Source organism: Cetorhinus maximus, chromosome 5 (assembly GCF_964194155.1).
Source record: "Cetorhinus maximus chromosome 5, sCetMax3.hap1.1, whole genome shotgun sequence".
NCBI lineage: Eukaryota > Metazoa > Chordata > Chondrichthyes > Lamniformes > Cetorhinidae > Cetorhinus > Cetorhinus maximus.
In genome coordinates, this window is record NC_135883.1 from 127,898,969 (window position 1) to 127,921,929 (window position 22,961).

The window sequence follows — 22,961 nt, forward strand, 5'->3', positions numbered from 1 at the left end:
AACACTCTATGTGGAAGATAACGACCTCACCAAGAATCAATGTCCTGACAAAACTGTACACATTTAAGTTTTTTTGGGTGAAATATATCATCACATGCTTAAAAAATACAAATATATTTCTAAGGCATGTTATGGACCATGCTGGAAAATGATAGGTACATGGACATTATTGTCATGGCCAGGGTAAATTTGTAGAATGCAGTAAGTAGTGTGAGTATGTGTAAGCCAAGCATAGCAATCAGGGTATCTGATTTTTTAAATGTTTTTTAAATGTTGCTGTTGTCAAAGATGTCTATGATGCTGATTTTCTTTTTGACCATCATTTAGAAGCTGGTGTTTAGTAAAATATTGTGGACCAGGAGGATCTCTGCTAATGTTACCGCTGGGTCTGATGGTGATTGCTTATTAATTCTTTATGTAATGAAATAATCTATTTTTGCCACTATCACTTTAGGCTTAAACCAAGTTCTTAGTCAGCAAGCAAGCCATGAAATCAGCCCTTTAGACAACATAATTCAACGACTTCAACAGGAACAAGACCAAAGACTGACTGCAGGTGCCAACAACAGCTTGAACAGAGGGAGAATAGGTAAGATAATTTAATAACTGATCAATAAATGTATCATTGTAGCTTTTATTTTAAATAAGCAGGAAAATTAGCACAGGACAGTTCCATACCATTCATCCGTCTGTCCATGAAGACAAAATTGTCACCTCAGAGGGCTTCTGCAGGATTTGATTGGCTCTCGAGTATCATCTGTTGCATTAGATACCAAGATCTCTTTCTAAAGTAAGCACGAGCTCCTGTATTTTGGTAAGAAATGGTTGTCTGCCTCAATACTCCTTAAACAACAACTTCATTCTCTCCTTTCTTGTGTACTTCTTTATAAAAATGAGACTTCACTTTGTGTGATTAGAAGCTGACTGAACACAGAATTGCCACCAGAATAATAGTAACTTAATTTATTTAGCCCTGCAGTAAATTTATTTAATAAATTAATATAACCCTGTAAGAATGAAGAACAACATATATAAATTGTGGAGGGAGGAAGCTGAAGGAATTCACTGGGATGAATGAAGAACATACAGAAACATGATAAGAGTATGAATACAGGGTCAAAAAGGAACCTGTAAAAACTGTAACTGGAGAGTTATAAACAGATTAGGAAGTAAGTATTTTAGTAGTGCAACACTAAGAAGATAGGTGAAAGAACATAAACAAAGTAGAATCTGAGGATGAGCCTGAGCTAGTATAATAAATGATTCCATTCTTAGTGATTACTAGGAGAAAATATTGAACACCATGCTCTCTCTTAATACTGATACTCTCAAGTAGAACTAACTTCAACGTAAATAAGTAGGAAACCCAAGATGGACTAAAAGGATCCAAAACAAATTATTCTTCATGAATTGGTTACTTCTCTGAGTAGTGAGAGTGCCAAGGGAGCAGATGTGTGAAGTACAGATGGTCATTTTGGAGGGAGTCAGTCATTACTGGTGGCAGGAGTATAGACTGTGCAGATTGCTGATGCCCATCTAAATATCATGTTTCCAGTGGCGTTGCTGACCCGGTGTCTTGGTTGGCAAACGCAGAAGCAGCCTGTTAAGTTGCCTCCTCCTGTAACATTTTCCTGGAGGGCGCATCACTGACACAAGCGAGGTCAGGAGAGCAATCTGTGAGATGTCTGTGGCTCATTAGGGTGCTCTTTGCAGGCTGTCCATGAGGAACTCATCAGAGTACAATAACTGTAAGCACAATCCCAATTCCCATTCACCAACAGCCTCACAGCTTACCTTCCCTCTGACACTTGCCATCGCCACGTTTGCTTGGCTTTCGTGCAGAAATAAAAGACACCACAAAATAGACATTCCAAACCAAATTTATGAATTAAATAAATCCATGTTGCGTACAAAAGCCAACTGATCACCTTGTGCATTCCCTTAGTGCTTGTCTTCCATGTGCCTTAGGCTGCCCTAGTCCTTCCATGCAATGCTACCTCAGTGGCTGCAGCATGGCTTGTAAAAGGCAGCTGACCGACAGTGGAGGAGACAGCAAATGACTTTTGAGGACAGCTTCAAGGAACTCTGGGTTTAAAAGGGCTGGCTACAGGATGCATCACCTCGGCATGGGCAGCAGCAGTCTGGGCTGGCTGGCTGGCTGATGGGAAACAACAAGGGCACAGGTGGAGTGACAAGGATCAAATGAAAATGCTTTCTTCCTCTTGAGAGAACAGAAGATTTGTGCGCTGTGGCATTGACTTGATGTGCTGAATGGCCTCCTTCTGTGCCCTTATGACTCTATAGGTGGGATTTTCCGCACCTGCCCGGTACTGGGATCTTCCGGTCCCGCCGCAAGCCAATGGACTTCTGGCTGGGGCGCCGCCTCGCCCGCCGTGGGTCCCACCTGTGACGGGGCCAGAAAATCCTGGCCTAAGTGTGCTGATAGATTTGACCACCACTTCCATGCTGGAAAGGATGGGTTCCAAACACTGCACAAAGTTCTATGTCAGGTTGGTGCTGGACTTGTCCATGTGCCTTGACATTAGCCACAGGTTTAGTCACCAGCATTGTTCAGTAGTCTGCCCCAAAAAAGCGCTCACCTGAGTCTTATACAGTGAAATTCATATGTGACCTCTCCCTCCGAGCAACTGACACCTGTGTTACCCTTGCTGCCTGGCAGATCTGGGTTTTGTTCTGCTTCTTGCTTTTTGTTCTGTCTCTTGGTCCCCAACGCACCCCCCATCCTACACACAGACTCTTAAGTACATACAATTGCACAGTTTTTATGGCATAAGGGCAGTCCTCGAAATGAGGCAGAAGGGGGATATTCATGGTCCCCTTGCTTTTTCTTGGTGCAATGAAAGGATGTCCATTTTGGAGGGAGCCCAAAGTATGTGGGGTCAGATCTTGTGCTAGGCATCCCCTTAGATTGGAGGGTTTCAGAGGACTTGGCAGCAAGGCCATGGAGACCTGAAATATAATTCCTACCTTTGTTTGCAGCTTTCCTGTAGATTTTTGGAAACTGCTGCTCTTTAACAGAAGATCCACAGCTGGCAGTCTGTTCTGTAGCAGGAAGCCTCTCAAAACTGTTTGCATTCCTAGTCCTGTTTCCCAGCACAAGTCCCTGCCAAGGGATGGGCCTACATCAGAAGTAGGACCAGACCATGCAGATGACTTAGTACAATAAATAAAAATGCTCTAAAGGCCTGGATAGTGTACCACAGCCTCAGATCGCCTGTTCGGCACCAGAGCAAAGAGGGAGGAGGAATATCGAGGCCTTCAACCCTGTCCTAATGTCACTTCTGTAGTGAAACCTGTCAATAACCTGTACATATTGTGGAAAGAAAGAAAGATTAATGATGTAATGCATCACAAAGAAAAAAGCTTTGTTTTTGTCATCTTGTATGAATTTGGCATATCAACGTCAATTAACCTTTTAACCTCTTATTTTCAAGTCCTGAAATGATTTGAAGTGACAACACTTATTGTTGACATTGGTTATATTTTATTCATTACAAGTAAGATTTGACACATGTGAATGTCTGAGCAGTAGTATAAAAGCACAACAGCATCACCATTATGCCCTGGATAGAAGTGCGATTTCCATTTAGTACTGCTCCCTGGTTGTGGCCCAGGTACCATCGCGTCGGTCAGCGAGAAACACAATGGCCAGAATTTTACGTCTCACGGGCGGACGTGTGCCCAACCCATTCAGCTGCGAAATAGCACGAGATGACGTTGGGCGAGCATCCCGGCCTCATCGCGCACTCGCATGATATCTCGCTCGGCTGACACGCTTCTGACTGCCGTGCGCGCCGGCCGACAATTAAGTGGGCAATTAAGTCTATTAAGGAGGCACTTGAAAGCGATTTTTCATGGCCTGTCCACTTCTATGGTTGGCAGATGGACCAATCAATGATTTCTGATAATTTCACAAGTTGGTATTACCACTACTGCTTTTTCTTTACATTGTTTGGTGGCATGTTTCATAGAGTACCAGATCCACAGAGAGAATTGCACTCACCCAAGCTGCATTTGAAACTGCAGCTTTTGTGCTGATGTTAACCTGATTACAACGCTTTTCACATCCTGCTTTCCATTATTTCCATTTCGTATTTGTGGACAATTTACCATTCATTGATGCTTCAGAAAATAGAACAGTGTTTGAAACATGTTTTTGCTAATTTAGTTCCATTTACGTTTTCACCTGCCTCTGGTGTTGTAACAAGCAATGCAAAGTTTCTGAATTTGTTCATACCAGGCTCACAAAGTTCTTCCTCTGAGATGCATTCACCTCCAAATGTTGGATTGAGACGCAGTGGACAAATCGAGGGTGTGCGGCAGATGCACAGCAATGCACCAAGAAGTGAAATTGCCACTGAACGGGACCTTGTTGCCTGGAGTCGAAGGGTGGTAGTACCAGAACTAACCCAAGGTGTAGCCAGGTGGGAATACATATTTCTTAGAAGAAACTTGTAGACTTACTTGTCATAATTTTTATTTGGTAGTTGTAATGAAATTTTATTGTCTTATTTAAAGGATTCAGTGTATCTTTAGAGTGTGAATAATAATCCATGAGTTATCCTTTTGTGTAGCCTTTTGTAATATAGTATCCAACCTACATTATGGTTTGTAAAGCCATACAAAATCAAACCTTGTGGCAAAACATCACATATATGTATTGAGTATCTTAAATCTATTGGTTTTTTTTTTTAAAAAACTTGTTTCACAGTTAATCGTCAAGAGCAACATTTTCCCGTTTTAGTCATTATTTTAAAATGTACACTAGTAACCAATCCTGGCAGTAGTATTTGCCCACTTTATGTATAATGACTATGTCCCCATGGATTATTCCTCTCCTCCAATATCAGAACTCTCACTTTTCAGTATCCTGCAAGCTTGTTGCAAATTGGAGCAAAATTTTCATAACTGAAAATAATTGGTAACAAATTTACAGCAGATTTGTCCCCACAATCACTACTCATTAAGAATTGAATTGAGACTGCCCAAGACCAATTTAATTTTTGACCGATTAGTCGTCAGACATTCTCACCTCAATGCAAGGCCAAAGTCGCCATCTCGATTTTGAAGATGGCAGCCACTTTCCAATGTAGGTTGCCACCGACTTCCCTCAGAAACATGATTCTGGGAAGATTTTTTTTTCTCTCTCTCAGAAATGAAAGGGAAAGTTTTCAGTCAGCCCTTAAGGTGTTGCTGAATTTCAGCAGTACAATGCATTACCTACAGGACATTTGTGTGGCCAAGGTGGAAACAAGCGCCTAATTACTGCGAGACATCAAATAAGAGAAGTGTAAGACTTCTATAAAATGTAAAAATTGAGTTGCAGATTAACCAATTACATGGTCCATTTGAAGTGGGGCAATCTGCATTTTGTTTTTATTAGGAGTTGATTAGTAACTACCTCAATACTGTTATATGATGTGATAGGATCAGCTAACATGTCATCTTTTACTCATTTCCCGCATTAACCATGGTGGATGTATGGGCGTGCCTCTAAACTCTCTTTTGTCATTATACTTCTCTAATATTACAGTAAGCAGGAAGAATGTAGAACAGCCAAAGGGGAAGAGGAGGTGAACATTTTTAAATATGAAAAGAAGAAGAAATCAGCAATTCAGGCTCAACGAGAAAACAAGGTAACTGCTTCATCATATACTTTCAGCAATTGCAAAAGAATGGGCGAGATTTTACAGCCCCGCCCGCTGCCGGGATCATCCGGTTCCGCTGAAAGTCAGTGGACTTTTGGTTGAGCCGCCTAATCTCCTGTGGTGGGTCCCGCTCACGACGGGGCCGGCAAATTTCGGCCATTAGCCTGAGAAAAATTAGATGTTATCTCTTGGATGATTGGAAGTGTATTGTTTATATCTAACCGCCCTGTTCACTACTGACTCCTTGCAGCACCTGCAGTTGTGTCACCGATTACTTTTTTTTCTGGAATTATTACATGTTCTGAATCTTACACATAAAAGGTATTAGACTTTTAGAGACAATTCCATTTGGTGATGGTCCATGACAGTAACTACGTCCCTCTTTTTACAGCTTCAGAATATTCAAAAGGTTAATCTTGGAACAACCCATTATCAAAAAATCTTTATTTTATTTTGCTTCCTGTGTTGCTTTCTGAGGAGCCCTCAAATTGATGGGTTGACTCCTTATTTATAAAGGGAAAATAATGCTATACTTTGGGGATAATCTCACAATTTCTGCATCGCATGTATAATAGGCCTGCAATTAGCTTAAATCTGTTCAGGGAGACTGTAAATTAGGATTTTATGGTTCAGTTTACTTCATTAACATCTGTGTTTTTTTGGTATTAGACCTCTGCAGAGACTCTTTCCATATATACTATGATATAAGACACATATTTGTGTGTGAGATTGTGAAACTGAAAAGGGAATTTTGTATCAAAAGGGCTAACAATAAAGTAGCTACTTAATTGAGGGCAATTAGAGTGCAGCAGAAATTAAAAGGTCGGACACCTTTCCAGCAATCTGCTAATTTCGCACTTGAACTGACCACTAGGAGGTGAATAAAAGGCAGTCTGGATGAATCATCATCTATTATTCTTCCCTTCATATGGTAAATCATTTTCTCAGCTGTGTACATTTCTAATTAGGTGATTGAAATTACAGCTGCAAACCTTTGCTCAAGCTTTACTTGGCATTGTCTGTTGAAGTCTTCTGGTTACTTCTTAATGTTTGTAAGATTAACCATAATTTTGCGGGTGATATGTTCTTTAAAAAAAACTGAATAAATATCCATTGTGATGTATTTAATATTGGTAGAAAACTCTCAGAAATGTATGAGAAGCAGTTAATCCTGCCAAAGAGGAAAGTGACTGCTATCAGAATTTCTGAATGTTTGTGTGCGCACACATCACAGTGTAACTAATGAAGATTTAAAGCTGTTGGATGAACATAAATCATGTGTTGAATTTCAAAATAGGGAATTGCATTCTCTTAACAGCACTGTAATTATATCCATTTATGAATTAATCAGTATGATGCAGTGTCATAGCCACATTGAATGTCGCTAGCCATTTACATCATTGGTTTGTGATGGCGAGCAATTATTGATTTGTGAATTCCAGAAACTTTGACAAGGAGAAGTGCCCCTAACCCACCAACACTTTGCAGATTGCCGAACAGTTTACAACCCTACAAACCTCTGACAGAGTTGATGGCTAAACTCTGGGCAAATGCACCATGGCATTTGGGCTGAAACACATTGGCCCATGGATTTGCATTCATTTGGATATGTAGACAGGCTGAATCATGAAATTTTTGCCGTGAAAGTCAAAAATTGTAAAATTAGTGTTTGTGAAACTTTTAATGCCACATCAACAAAATCTTGCATTTGTATCATTTTCTTCAATTGCAAGAAGACTTTTCAGAGCACATCATGATTATATACCTTTTCTGTTCCAGAGAAACTAAGCCCCAACCTGTTATTCTTGGAAATCTCTTTTGTCCTTCTGCAGTGCTTCTTTATCCTTTTTGTAATATGAAGACCCCAGAACTGTGCACAGTACTCCCAACGTGAGCCAACCAGAGTACTGTACAAGTTTCGTACAGGATGCTTTTATGATTTTCCTGGAGATACTTACCAAGAAAAGCTTGAAAATAGAAACATAGAATGGTTACAGCATAGGAGGAAATCATTCGGCCCATTGTGTCTGTGCTAGCTCTCTGAAGGAACAGTTCACCTAGTACCACTCCTCCGCCTTCTCTCCATTGCTGTGCACATTTTTCCTTTTCAGATACTCCCTCTGGAATTCTGGATTGAATCTGCCTCTACCACGTTCTCAGGCAGTGCATTCCAGATCCTAACCTCTTGCTCCGTGATAAAGTTTTTCCTCATGTTGCCCTTGCTTCTTTTGCCAATTACCTTAAATCTTTCCCTCCTAGTTCTTGATCCTTCCACCAATGGGAACAGCTTCACTTTATCTACCCTGTCCAGACCCACTAGAGTTTTGAATACCCCTATCAAAACTCCTCTCAACCTTTTTTCCAAGGAAAACAGTCCCAATTTCTTCAATCTATTCACTTAACTGAAGTTCCTTGTCCCTTGAATCATTCTCATGAATCTTTACTGCACCCTCTCTAATGCATTCATATCCTTCTGTGGTGTCCAGAACTGGATGAAATACTCCAATTGAGGCCAAACTAGTGCTTTATACAAGTTTAACATAACTTCTTTACTTCTATACTGGTGCCCTCATTGATAAAGCCTAGGATGCCGTATGCTTTACTAACCGTTCTCTCAACTTATCCTGCCACCTTCGATAATTTATGCACATATAGATCCAGGTCCCTCGGCTCCTTCGCCCCCATTAGAATTGTACCTTTTATCTTATATTGTCTAATTCTTCCTATCAAAATGAATCACTTCACACTTCTGCATCTGCCACTTGTCTTCCCATTCCCCCAACATGTCTGTGGCCCCTTGGAGTTCTCACACTATCCTCCTCACAGGTTACAATGCTTCCAGGTCTGGTATCATTTGCAGACTTTGAAATTATTCCCTGTATTCCAAGGTCTAGGTCGTTAATATATGTCAGGAAGAGCAGGGGTCCTGGCACCAACCACTGGGGAACTCCACCATAAAGCTTCCTCCAGTGGTTTTACTACGCATACCAACCAGAGAAGTGAATAATGCTCCAGTAACTAAATGAAATGAGTCTAATCAGCTTCTGCATTAGTCGTTTTAGAGATCTTTTCAAATGATAACTTTGAAAACAATAGACCAGCTGCACAGTAAATTTTTTCAAATGAATTACAAACGTAATAAATAAGCAGCCTGTAGTTGAGTGATGGAGTACTTACAAAGTTCTTAACCATTCCTGAATTTCCTTGATTTGCCCCAAATCCCAAAAAGTTCTATATTGCACACCAGTCAAAGTTTACGCCTTCTTTTAAGAACACAGGCACCATTTTTGGAGCCACAATACTTGCAATGCAATTGCATACGTTGCATGAAACCATTTGGCCAGTGAGGAATTACATTGTTGACTATATGACTATGAAATGATGTTCTGTGAAGCTCATTTCGAAAATTCTTGCTAGTGTTTATTGTTTGAAAAAATGAAAATTGGTGTGGAGCGGATGAAGGGGCAACAGTTGACCCTTGATCTGATCTGTTCAGATGGCAGTTTTTTCGGTTCAACCCCAAGTTAAGTCGAATGCCCCTTGGCTTTACCCCAGCTGAACGCATATTTCAGGCATTTCCTATTATTAGATGCAATATTTTTATATAGGAAATTATCAACTTTATCAGAGGCTGCGTTCATTTCAACTTGTCAATCCTCATCTCATGTGAATGCTGATTTTGTTACAAAAGCCAGGTCCAAGATAGAAAAAGAATATGTTAAGAAATTACAGCAATCCATCACACTGCTTTTACTGTACAGTAATCTAAAGTTTAAACTGTTGTAAAACTTGGTGATGCAATTAATATTGAAAATTGAGTAGAAAGTTGCAATATTACGTTTTTGAAATCATTTAACTTATAAAAATATTTTAAGTTTAATTCTGCTGTCTACTTATGCCACTTGCGTTCTTTCTAGATGCATTCCTATGAACGCTTGCAAGAAAGTGGAGAAGGGAAAAAACAGAGCCGCCAGAGTATACATAATTACTGCACGCGATCTGCAATGGATGATGGCAGCAGAAGTTCACAACAGAATGTAGATTACAACAGCTCTTCAGAGGTGAGCTTCATTAGGGGAGAAAAAGCTTTCATAATAATTGGGTGTGGATTGGATAATTTAATCAGTCACAGAATCACAGTGCAGAAAAGGCCCTTCAACCCATCGAGTCTGCACCGACACGTGAGAAACACCTGACCTACCTACCTAATCCCATTTACCAGCACTTGGCCCATAGCCTTGAATGTTATGATGTGCCAAGTGCTCATCCAGGTACTTTTTAAAGGATGTGAGGCAACCTGCCTCCACCACCCTCCCAGGCAGTGCATTCCAGACTGTCACCACCCTCTGGGTAAAAAAGTTTTTCCTCACATCCCCCTAAACCTCCTGCCCCTCACCTTGAACTTATGCCCCCTTGTGACTGACCCTTCAATTAAAGGGAACAGCTGCTCCCTATCCATCCTGTCCACACCCCTCATAATCTTGTACACCTTGATCAGGTCGCCCCTCAGTCTTCTCTGCTCCAACGAAAACAACCCAAGTCTATCAAACCTCTCTTCATAACTTAAATGTTTCATCCCAGGCAACATCCTGGTGAATCTCCTCTGCACCCCCTCCAGTGCAATCACATCCTTCCTATAATGTGGCAACTGCACAAAGTACTCCAGCTGTGGCCTCACCAAGGTTCTATACAACTCCAACATGACTTTTGTAATTTATGCCTCGATTGATAAAGGCAAGTGTCCCATATGCCTTTTTCACCTCCCCATTAACGTGCCCCTCTGCCTTCAGAGATCTATATACACACACGCCAAGGTTCCTTTGTTCCTCAGAACTTCCTAGTGTCATGCCGTTCATTGAATACTTCCTTGTCAAATTACTCCTTCTAAAGTGTATCACCTCTCTTTCTCTTGTTGGTAATATAGGTTACTGTCACTGCAACTGAAATAATATTTACAGATGTACAATATATACAAATATAAACATAATATATATAAAATACCTCCTGAATGTCTCAAAGTGCTATGCACAACAAAGTGCACTGACTTTGTGTCAGTAAACTGCTTATTAGGGAGTGAAAAAATGTTCAGTGAAACATGTTTCCCTTGGAACTTCTCTATAGTTTCTATTTTTTTTAACAGTTGCCATAACACAGATGTATTTTTTCCTCTCTTGAGATCATTGAGCTTACTGAGTTTAGATTTTGAGATGTTAATGCAACTATCTCTTCAAATCAGTACTTAGTAGATTTAAAGCTTTAATGGCTTTATGTTGTCAAGATGCTGGGTTTGCATGCTGTGGGGGAGTCATGTCCATTATGCATATTGGTGCACTAACTCAAGAAGACACGACATTTTGATTTCAACCAGACATCTCAATGACAGCTTTTCAATGGAGCTGATTTCTTTTCCCAAGAAATTCTTTTGGAAATACTGGAGTAAAAGTTGTCCTGTGTTAAACTCATTATTTAGGCATAATTGGGATGAATTTAGCATTGGGAAGACCCAAGACCAAATCCGTGGATGTTCAGACAACTGTTAGAATTTGTCAGGACCATTTTAGCTTACCTCCCCACATTCACTTTGTTCAATGGGTGAGATATTGGCACGTCTTTCAATTATATTAGTAATACCAAGTTCAGTGGGACACAGCAGCAATTGCCTTCTGGAAAATCCTATGGATGGGATAATTGCATTGATACTTTATTGGATAAAGAATTATGGCTTTTACATAGAATTGAATTATAAAAAGGTTATAAGCTGTACTAGGGGTTACCAACCTCTGTTTTGAGTATATTGTTTTGGCTCCCTCCCGCATCCTAGAACTGCGATGTGTTCTACTGCATGTGAGAGGGGTGAGAAGACACACAGAGGAGAGGTAAGTGCCTCCTCTTGCTGTTATAAGTAGGAAGTTTTTGAAAAGCATTTATCTTTTGACAGTATTTTGTGTTGTGGACGTCCACAAAAGTCCCACTGCACAACAATTTCTGAACTTTTAATCAGTGTGACCAACTATGACTTCAGATGCCAGCACTCTTAAAATTTCATTATTTATAAATTGCATAGCTTAATCTGATGCATCTTTATATTTCTTGAAATGCATGTTGTTACTGGGAGTATTGTGTGAAATACCTTTACTTACATAAATAAATATCTTCAGTGAATGTGATTTTAATCTTCAGGAGGTTGAAGTCCGTGCTGTCAATGGTGTGACCTCAGAAGAAGATGGGGATGCCTGGCACAACGAAAGCAGCAGCTCGAGGCAAGTGATGTTTTAAGTTATTTTTTGTTTAATTGTTTTTTTAAAAGTTTTGAACAGTATTCAATGATTAATGCATTACTGCTGTTGCTGTTTTCCACTTGTTGCAATGTAGAGGTTTTCATAATTCAGGAGTTAAAAAGAATTTTTTTTCTAGCTTTCTTTTCATGCAAACTGTTTTATACACACATGCAACCTTTTATATAAACTCAGGTTTGGACAAGTGTCAGTGTTACAGAACAGGTTTTAAACATTGGAATTACTAGGGAACCATCACGAAATCAAACCGACCAGGTGCTCAACCTAGTCTGCCTGGGGATATTCACCCTGTCAATTTAACAGTTTTCTATGTTGGTGTTCCCCACTTTATGTCCTCAGCCTGCAGGGTGAAACTTTGTTTGGCTGGAAGTTGTGTTGTCACAGATTCTGGTTGGTCACAGGGTAGGAGCCTCAGTTCATTGCTTACAGATTGCAGGGATGCTGATGACTATCTAGCATCAATTAATAATAGTAAACTAGGTTGTACATGTTTCCTCCCTAAAAAGTACAGGGATATATAATGTTGGTATTTTGCTGGGCCACTGTTAACATTTCTGATTTCAGGTAGGAATGACGTAGCAGACCCCACAGAACAAAAATATATTTTACATGCAAGCACTTTTTGCACACTGTGCATATAATGATGTAGTTTCTGGATGGTGAGGACAATGACATTAGAAGTGTCCACATCTCGAATTTTAAAAGATGTTCACGTGAAACCTGTGTCCAGTTTATTGGAAAGGAAAAGACTTCTACTTATATAGAGTCTTTAATGACATCAGGCCATCCCTAAATGCTTTATGTGGTAATATAGCAAATAATTATCCAATTTCCTCATAGCTCATCAAAGCTAAAAAAATTGAGCTATAGTGGTAGCTAACTTTTAAAGGACCAAAATAAGTAATATTGCAGTCATTTCATTGTAAAGATAAGTATTCCAATGTTCCGTGGAGTTGGACAGTAGCCAGCCAAAGTCAAACTATGTGCAAGTTACATTTATTGACCTAACATTGCACAAAACATTAAAACAACGTCACATATAACCTTCAAACCAAGGAATTGGCATCAAGGCAGCAGAGTGATCAACTCTTGCATGTCAATGGACTCTTCTTCTGGTGGAACATCCATCTCTTGGTGGAGCTTTGTTGGGGTGTCATCGACTGCAGATATGGTTCCTGCTAGTTAGGGCATCACTAAAAGCTGGGGGAGAGTTGCATTTTGTCAATAACCCTCCTGTTGCTAGGCCTCACCAGGCTTCCGTGATGGACTATTGCCCCTTTATTCAGCTTGTCCGTGATGTTAAAACCAGGTAAGATTATCTCACTTGTTTTTATGGAAGATTGGAAGGTGTGGATTCCCTTTAGCTGGATGAAGACCCTCGCAAGGTCCCTGTGTGTTTCCAATGTGCCCACTCTTTCCTGACTGCATCATGGATTTTATGGTTTGTCAGTGGAATTTGCCTCTTTCCCTCCTTATCAGTTGCTTTTGAAAACCAGTAGCCTGGTAAAAATTTTGCAAAGTTTCACCTGTGATGTCTGCATACTGCTGTCTTTGCAGATTAAACTCTCAATAAGGGGTTATTAATCCTTTCCTTCACTAGGTAATTATTTTTGTTGTTGTTCTCCAACTAGCACTATTTCATTTTGTGCCGGCTGTTTTATTTTCCCCATACTCTCCGCTCTCTCCATGCCCACTCCACCCCCTCTCCTTTCACCTCCCCATCTCCTTGCACCCCCCTATCCTTGCAACCCCCCTCTCCTTGCATCTCCCTCTCCTTGCACCCCACTCTACTTGCACCCCTATACTTGTGCCCGCACTCCCTTTCCCCACAGCCTTGCTCACTCCTTACACCCACTACGCAACCCCCCGCCCCCGCCACACCTCACACCACACCCACAGCTTCCAATCCTCTAGTTTACCACTGATTGTGCTCCCTGACCCTTCTGTTCCCTGAACCACCCATTTGCCGCCGTCCCACTTGCTGGTCAACTCTCCTGGTGGCAACATCCCCCTCCTGAACCATCGCTGTAAGTGAGGCCACGGGAGATCACTGATGAGAAACAGGAAGTAACCTACAGAGTGAGAGCAGCTTCAAGTTGCAGGTACTCTGCAAGTGGGAGAGGTGGTGATTGGGAGGGTCGACCAGCAGAAGGGGTGACTGAGAAGGTCAGGGAATGGGAGAAGCCACTCCAAAATGGCACCCATTGAGTCATGCGACTCTAGGTTAGCACCTGGCATGAAACGGCATTCATGCACCCACCCTCCTTGCAACCTGTCTCCTTGCAACTCCTTCCCTGCACTCACACTCCTTGCTCTCCCCCCACCCTGCACCCCATCTCCTTGCACCCCCCCCCCTCTCCTTGCACCCCCCTGCTCTCCTTGTACCCTCCCACTCCCCACACCCGTGCTCACTCTCTCCTTGCACCCCCTCGCGCCGGGGGCCCCCACGGCCCTCCTTACCCTTCTGTTGCCATATTCCGCTGACGCTTCCGGCCCGCTCTTGCCGCAGCCCCCCCTCACTGCAGCCCTCCTACACTGCCCCCCTCCCCCTCGCACCACACCCCCAGCTCCCAATCCTCTGGCTTAACTCTGACTGTGCTCCTTGACCCTTCTGTTCCCTGAACCAACCAGTTGCAGCCGTCCCACTTGCTGGTCAACTCTCCTGCTGGCAACTTCCCCCTCCCGAACCCTTGCTGTAAGGGAGATGAACAATGAAGCAGGAAGCAACCTACAGAGTGAGAGCAGCTTCGAGTTGCAGGGTGGTGGAGGTACTCAGCAAGTGGCAGAGGCAGTAATTGGGAGGGTTGACAAGCAGAAGGATTAGTGGTGACCGGGAAGGTCAAGGAACGGGGAAAGCCACTCCAAAATGGCACCAATTGGGTCATGTGACCCTAGGTTAGCACCTGGCACAAAACAGCATTTATGCAAATTCGTAGTGCTAAATCACGGTGTTATGTCAAAACAACTTAAAGCAGGGCAACTTAATGTGATGACTTACTGTATTGACTGATTAACATTTATACCAAAAGTTGAAATTACTGCTCTTAATGTGCAGCCTGCACCTCTTCAACTTTGCACGTAGAGCTGTGCAGATCAGCCATCCGTGAAAATGTGGGTGCAGACAGCACTCTTTATTGGTCTAAAAACCTGCTGGTAAATACCCCTATCTAAATTACTCTGGTATTAGAAAATTTAGGCTGCTTTTTGCAGCCAAGTTTGTTCACATCTCCAATAAGAGAGAATCTAACCATCGCCCTTTGACATTCAATGGCATTACCATCACTGAATCCCCCCAATATGGGGGTTACCATTGACCAGAAACTGAACTGGACTGGCCATATAAATACTGTGGCTACAAGAGCAGGTCAGAGGCTAGGAATCCTGCGATGAGTAACTCACCTCCTGACTTCCCAAAGCCTGTCCACCATCTACAAGGCACAAGTCAGGAGTGTGATGGAATACTCCCCACTTGTCTGGATCAATGCAGCTCCCACAGCACTCAAGAAGCTTGACACCATCCAGGACAAAGCAGCCCACATGATTGGCACCACATCCACAAACATTCACTCTCTCCACCACCGACGCACAGTAGCAGCAGTGTATACCATCTGCAAGATGCACTGCAGGACTTCACCAAGGCTCCTTCAACAGCACCTTCCAAACCCACAACCACCACCATTTAGAAGGACAAGGGCAGCAGATATATGGGAACACCACCACCTGGAAGGCCCCCTCCAAGTCACTCACCATCCTGACTTGGAAATATATCGCCGTTCCTTCACTGTCGCTGGGTCGAAATCCTGGAATGCCCTTCCTAACAGCATGGTGGGTGTACCTATGCCACATGGGTTGTAGCGGTTCAAGAAGACAGCTCATCACAACTTTCCCATGGGCAACTAGGGATGGGCAATAAATGCTGGCCCAGCCAGCGAAGCCCACATCACGAGAATGAATAGAAAAAAAAACATAACTGGATAAAGCTGAGTAAATTATTAGCTAAGTATTCTGGAGATGTCCATTGTGTAGTTAGGGCAATGAAAACAGAAAATATTGGATGTACTTAGCACATGAGGCAGTGTCTACGAAGACAGGAACAGAATCAGTGTTTCAGATCAATGGCCTTTTCATTTATTGCAATTCTCTGTCTCTAGTGATTATTCAAGTGACTATTCTGACTGGACAGCGGATGCCGGCATTAACCTCCAGCCACCAAAGAAATCTTCACGTCAGCAAGCGAAGAAAGCTGTTAGCAGTTCAGAAGATGAAGGAGAAAAAGAGAAGGGGAAAGAAAAAGAGATCAAGAAGGAAAGGAAGAAACATAAAGAAGACAAAGATGGCACAGCACCTCCAAAGATAAGGAGGAAACCAAGGGAGAAAAGAATAAAGGTGATGGTTTACTTGTAAAGATTTTTCAGTTCTGTCCTTAGAACGAAGTAGAGAATCAGTTGACAAGAGAATGTCTGTCTAAAAGTTATTTATGATTGCAGATGCACTACAGAGGCCATTTGTAAATAGCTGCACTAGAGAAGTTTAATTGACAGAAAGTATTGCGATTTTGCAGAGACCACCAGCAGGAGTCTTACCGAAGCAGGGAGAAACTTTGGAAGAGTGGCTTCCACCCGTTTGGATTACTGACACTATGCCCAGGCGTTGCCCTTTTGTACCACAAATGGGTGATGAGGTATTGTAATATTACACTTTTACTGCTTTGTTGACTCCCTGCTCTTTTTTTCATCATGTGATACATTTGCTTGGGTTGGTTTGGTTTACCTCATTGCCATAAAGATGGAAAATTCCAGTTTTATTAATCTCCATCTTTGTATTTTATAATGTTCACTTGTGCATTGTTCTTAGAAATTAATGTGTTGCCAGTTGATCATACTCAAAATGCAAACTTATTAATGTTGTAAGAGCTGAAAATATTGTATCTTTTATTCTTTGACTTTCCCATTCTTCTCCTGTAATCTCCTAATGCTAAGCATCTCTGCTTGTCATGGTAATGGGCTGTAGACCTGCTTCCAGACTCCCACCAGTGATGTCTGAAAGGAGGTGCACAACATGCTCATGCCAAAATAAATGCACTGTTTACGTTGCCTTGACAAGAAATTGGCATTGTCAGATTGAAGAAATCTACTCCATGTTCAAATGATATCAAATGGAGCCACTAAGGGAGGGGCGGGGATGATGGTGATAATATTAACACGTAAACGATATAGAACAATGGTTAATTCCCCAGTACCTTGAACACAAAATTCACCACTGATGAGCATATTTTTTTAATGATCAAATGGTCGAGAATCTCAGGTTAGAATAATAAAAGGAACAGGGCCTATTTTGCTGGTTCTCTGTCCATTTACATTGTCCCTGAAGCTCTGGGGCTTCTTTTTAAGGGGACTGGAGGACAGAACATTGGAGCAGTGCCTGTGTCAGCAGTAAGTGCAAGCCCAGTGTCGATATGCCAATGAGCTGAGAGTGGAATGTTTCTGGTCCTTCTGCTTCAATTTCCCATTCTTCCATCAATATTCACATGCAGGGTGCTCCATGAAGCTGGTGCTGGGGACTTGCACCAGGACCCACCTCATATTAAAGGATCTGGGGGTGAGTGTGCTTAAAGGCAGTCAGCTGAAAGGGAGTTCATGGGAAGAATTTTCCCTTCGTCGGGAGGGTTGTGCAGGAGCGGGCAGGCACGCTTCTAATCGGTGCCCCCGATCAGGAGCGCACTCATTTCACGTGGACGGGCCAATTAAGGCCCGCCCAGTGTGACGTCCGCCAGGAAGTGCTATGCGCTCCCTGTGCAGGCGGGGGGGGGCGGGCGGGATTTCCTCAGCCGAGAGTGCGCTGTTTCGTGCATGCGCGCGAAAGAGCGCACTCATCTCCTTGAGGCTAAGTGCTGCCTCAGGTAGATCGACTCCAAATGTAAAAATGGTAAAGGTACAAAAACAAAATTTCCCTGACATGTCCCCTCATGTGACACTGTCACATGAGTTGGGACATGTCCATCACTTTAAATCAAACATTTATTCAATTTTTAAAAACCCTCATGAAACCCCATCCTGCCTGTGGATGAGGTTTCATGCTTTTTCTGAAGCCCGCCAGGGCTCCCGGCCTGCCCGCCAACCCTAAGGTTAGACAGGCATGTTCATTAATGAGGTTAATGACTTTGTCAATGGCCTCAATGGGCTGTTGACAGAATGGCGGGCGCACAGCTGATTCGGCTCTGCCCCCGCCGACCTGAAAATTGAAATTATGCGGGGTGATGTCGGGAGTTCCACCTGACGTCATCCCACATCATTTTATACGTCGGCAAGCTGGCCCTGCCTCCTGCTCGCTGACCTAAAGATCCTGCCCCATTTTTTAAAAAAACTTGCCCAGCAGATCTTGTGGTCTTGGGGACTTATAAGTGGTGCGGTCCAGAAGGCTTAATGGAACTAGATGGACTCCTGGGTTGAGAGGGCTGTCCTATGAGGCGAAACTGAGTAGAGTGGGCCTATATTCTCGAGAGATGAGAAAAATGAGAGGCAATCTCATTGAAATGTGTGAAATTCTTGACGGGCTTGACAGGGAGAATGCTGGCCCTGGCTAGAGAGTCTATAACTAGGAATCATAGTGTAAGGATAAGGGGTAGGTCTTTTAGGACTAAGATCATAATTTTTTTCATTCAGAGGTTTGCGATTCTTTGGAATTCTTTACCCCAAGAAGGTGTAGATGCTTGTGATTATATTCCAGACTGGAGTCGATAGATTTTTGGGCACAAAAGAAGTCAAGGGGCATGGGGATAGGGCTGGAAAATGGACTTGATGTAGAAGTTCAGCTTGATTTTGTTTTAAATGACAAAACAAAATTGAGGGGCCATATGGCCTTTTCCTGCTTCTAGATCTTATGTCCTTACGTTAATGCACCTATGGGTCCTCCTGGACTATATTAATGACATGAGACAAGCAACTTGTGTTCCCTGGGCTTCCATGAGCGTAGGTGTGCTGCTGCTGGCCAGAACTGGAGTGGATGGTGCCAAGAAAATTGCTTCGTTAAGTTTATCTCTGTCAGCAAGACATTACAGGTCACTGTGTCATTGAGAGAGCTGTGCACGTATGTACTTACTTATATAGGGGCACAGTAATGGCTACTTTTGAACCTCAAAAATATGATGTTTCATTTCAAAAATTCAGTGCAAATGTGTATTCTATTTTCAGCACTGTTTAAGTACACAATGCAGTGCTTGTCCGATTAGATTTCATAGTGAAACATTCATTTTCACTGTGGAACTGCATTGGGCTTTCAGGATTTCAGGGTAAACTCTAGAAATGAATAGGAAACTTATGAAGGGTTGGAAACAACAAGGGCAGAGGGTTATTTCCTTGAATTATTTCCTTCAACTGCACCGTCCAAACCCGTGACCCCTACCACCAAGAAGGACAGGGGCCGCGGATGTATGGGAACACCACCACCTCCAAGTTCCCCTCCAAGTCACACACCATCCTGACTTGGAAATATATCGCCGTTCCTTCACTGTTGCTGGGTCAAAATCCTGGAACTCCCTCCCTAACAGTGCTGTGGGTGCACCTACACCACATGGGCTACAGCGATTCAAGGCAGCGGCTCACCACCAACTTCTCAAGGGCCGATAGGGATGGGCAATACATGCTGGCCTAGCCAGCGGTGCCCACATCCCGTGAAAGAATATATTAAAAAAAAAATGTCAGAATGGGGAAACTATCAAGTTTGAAGCCTCAGGACTCAGCACTGATGCTTCTAAATGACATAAATGACCTGGAATCAAAAACAGTAACATTTTTAGATATTGCCAATCTGGGAGTGACAGTGGAATTGGAGGAGGCAGTTTAGAATCACAGAATTGTTACGGTGCAGAAGGAGGCTGTTGTGTCTGCCCCCGAAATTGCAGTTGGACAAGATATGCAAGTTGGTACCATGATAGTAGATGAAATTTAATGCAGAAAAGTGAAAAGAACTGTAATAAGAAAGAAAAAATAGTTGCCGTACTTGGAGTGGTGTTGAAATAGCTGAAGATGAAATTGAGAGACTGAAGAATCAGTAACCAGAGGAAGCACATTCAAGGTACATAAGAACATAAGGATTAGGAACAGAAGGAGGCCATTTAATAAGATCATGGCTGATCTGTTTATGTCTTGAATTCCACATTCCCATCTACCCCTGATAACCCTGGCTCCCCTTGCCTAAGAAGAATCTGTCTACCTCCACCTTAAAAGTATTCAATGACCCCGACTCCACTGCCTTCTGAGACAGAGAGTTCCAAAGTCGCACAACCCTCTGAGAGAAAGCATTTCTCCTTGTCTCTGTTTTCAAACAGTGATCCCTAGTTCTGGACTTGCCCACCTGAGGAAACATCCTTTCCAAGTCCATCCTGTCAAGACCATTCAGGATCTTCTATACATCAATCAAGTCGCCCCTCACTCTTTGAAACTCCAGTGGATACAAGCCCACTCTGCCCAAGTTTTCCTCATAACACAACTCGTTCATTCCAGGTATCAATCTAGTAAACGTCCTCTGAATGGCCTCCAACGCATTTACATCCTTCCTTAAATAGAACCATAGAGCCACTGAAAAGTTATAGCACAGAAGGAGACCATTCGGCCCATCTTGTCCATGCCAGCCCGAGGACACCCAGGTGCCCTTTCTAATCCCACCTTCCTGCACCCAGCCCATAGTCCTGCAGCTTACAGTACTTAAGGTGCAGATCCAGGTACTTTTTAAAAGAGTTTAGAGTTTCTGTCTCTACCACCAACTTGGGCAGCGAATTCCAGATGCCCTCTGCGTAAAAAAGTTCTTCCTCATGTCCCTCCTGCACCTTCTGCCACTTATCTTGAATCTATGTCCCCTGGTTCTATAATTCCCCACCAAGGGAAACAATTTTATCCTGTCCACTCTATATATTCCCCATATAATTTTGTACACCTCAATCAAGTCACCTCTCAGTCCTAAGGAAAATAACCCCAACCTATCCAATCTCTCCTCATAGCTACACTTTTCTAACCCTGGCAACATTCTTGTAAACTTCCTCTGCACTCTCTCCAGAGCTATTACGTCCTTCCTGTAATATGGTGACCAGAACTGCGCACAATACTCCAGTGCTTTATACAATTCCAACATTATATCCTTACTTTTATATTCTATACCTCTGCCAGTGAAGAAGAGCATTCCATATGCCTTCTTTACAACCTTGTCTACTTGAACTGCTGCCTTCAGGGACCTGTATACTTGTACGCCAAGATCTCTCACTTCATCTACCCCTCTTAGTATATTCCCATTTATTGTGTAATCCCTGTAACTGTTTGACCTCCCTAAATGTATGACCTCACACTTCTCTGTTAAAATCCACCTGCCACTTTACCGCCCACTCTACCAACCCATCTATATCGTTTTGGAGATTATGGCTATCCTCTACACTATCCACTACTCGGCCACTCTTTATGTCATCTGCAAATTTCCCAATCGTGCCCCCCACGTTCACGTCCAAATCGTTAATTTATAACACAAACAGCAAGGGTCCCAACACCGAGCCTTGTGGAACACCACTTGAGACAACTTTCCATTCGCAAGGGCATCCATCGACCATTACCCTTTGTTTCCTGTTACAAAGCCAACCTTTTATCCAGTTTGCCACATTATCCTGGATCCCATGGGCTTTTACTTTCCTGACCAATCTGCCATGTGGGACCTTGTCAAATGCCTTGCTAAAATCCGTGTACACAACATCCACTGCACTACCTTCATCAACCCTTTTTGTCACTTCCTCAAAGAATTCAATCAAATTTGTGAGGCAAGACCTTCCTTTAACAAATCCATGCTGGCCATCCCTGACTAGTCTATGCCTTTCCACATGACAGTTAATCCTATCTCTCAGGATTGATTCTACTAATTTGCTCACCACCGATGTAAGACTAACTGGCCTATAATTGTTTGGCATTTCCTTTGATCCCCTTTTAAACAATGGAACTACGTTTGCATTTCTCCAGTCCTCCGGAACCTCCCCTGTATCTAGTGAAGATTGGAAAATCATCCTCAGAGCATCTGATATCTCTTCCCTGACTTCCTTCAGCAGTCTCGGAAACAATCCATCTGGCCCTGGTGACTTATCGACTTTCAAGGATTTCAACCCTTCGAGTACTTCCTCTCTCTTTATAACTATCCCGTCCAATATCTCGCAGTGTTCCTCCTGGACTACTATATCTGCATACTCCCTTTCCTTTGTAAACACGGAGACAAAATATTCATTCAATACCCTTCCCACAGCCTCTGTATCTACACACAAGTTTCCATCTTCATCTCTGATAGGTCCCACTTTTTCCTTAACTAACCTTTTAGCATTAATGTATTGGTAAAACATCTTTGGGTTATCTTTAACTTTACTTGCTAATCTTTTTTCATGCCCTCTCTTTGATTTCCTTATTTCCTTTTTTACTTCGTCCCTGCACTTCCTATATTCGTCTAGGCTATCTGCAGTGCTTAGTTCTTTGTGCCTATCGTCACTTTCTTTTTCTGTTTGATCTTCCCCTGTATACCGCTAGACAACCAGTGGGGTCTAGATTTGGCAGTACCAAATAAGGAGACCAAAACTGCACACAGTATTTGAAGTGTCGTCTTACCAACTTTTATGTTCAACTCCTCTCGTAATAAAGGAAAGCATTCCATTAGTCGTCTTAATTACTTCCTATACCTGCATACCAACTTTTTGTGACTCGTGCACGAGAACACCTAGATCCCTCTGCTCCTCAGAATTCTGCAGTCGTTCTCCGTTTAAATAATTTTTTTTTATTCTTCCTGCCAAAGTGCACAAGTTCACATTTTCCTACAATACCTGCCAAATTTTTGCCCACTCACTCAATCTATCCTTGTCTGTTTGCAACCTCCTTATGCCTTCTTCACAACATACTTTCCTACCTATCTTTGTGTCGTCTGCAAATTTAGTTATGAGGCCTTCGCTCCCCTCATCTAAGTCATTGATATAAATTGTAAAAAG

The 22,961-nt window shown here is 42.5% G+C and overlaps 1 protein-coding gene across 1 annotated transcript in view; it reads left to right on the forward strand.

The window, feature by feature from the left end:
- Positions 1-22,961, forward strand: part of phip (PHIP subunit of CUL4-Ring ligase complex) — a 244,017-nt gene that overhangs the window by 148,177 nt on the left and 72,879 nt on the right. Inside the window, exons 18-24 of the mRNA XM_078542472.1 lie at positions 455-589; positions 4,262-4,445; positions 5,555-5,657; positions 9,587-9,730; positions 11,850-11,929; positions 16,117-16,351; positions 16,527-16,646. Coding sequence (XP_078398598.1) covers positions 455-589; positions 4,262-4,445; positions 5,555-5,657; positions 9,587-9,730; positions 11,850-11,929; positions 16,117-16,351; positions 16,527-16,646 — 1,001 coding nt within the window. The remainder of the gene's footprint in view (positions 1-454; positions 590-4,261; positions 4,446-5,554; positions 5,658-9,586; positions 9,731-11,849; positions 11,930-16,116; positions 16,352-16,526; positions 16,647-22,961) is intronic.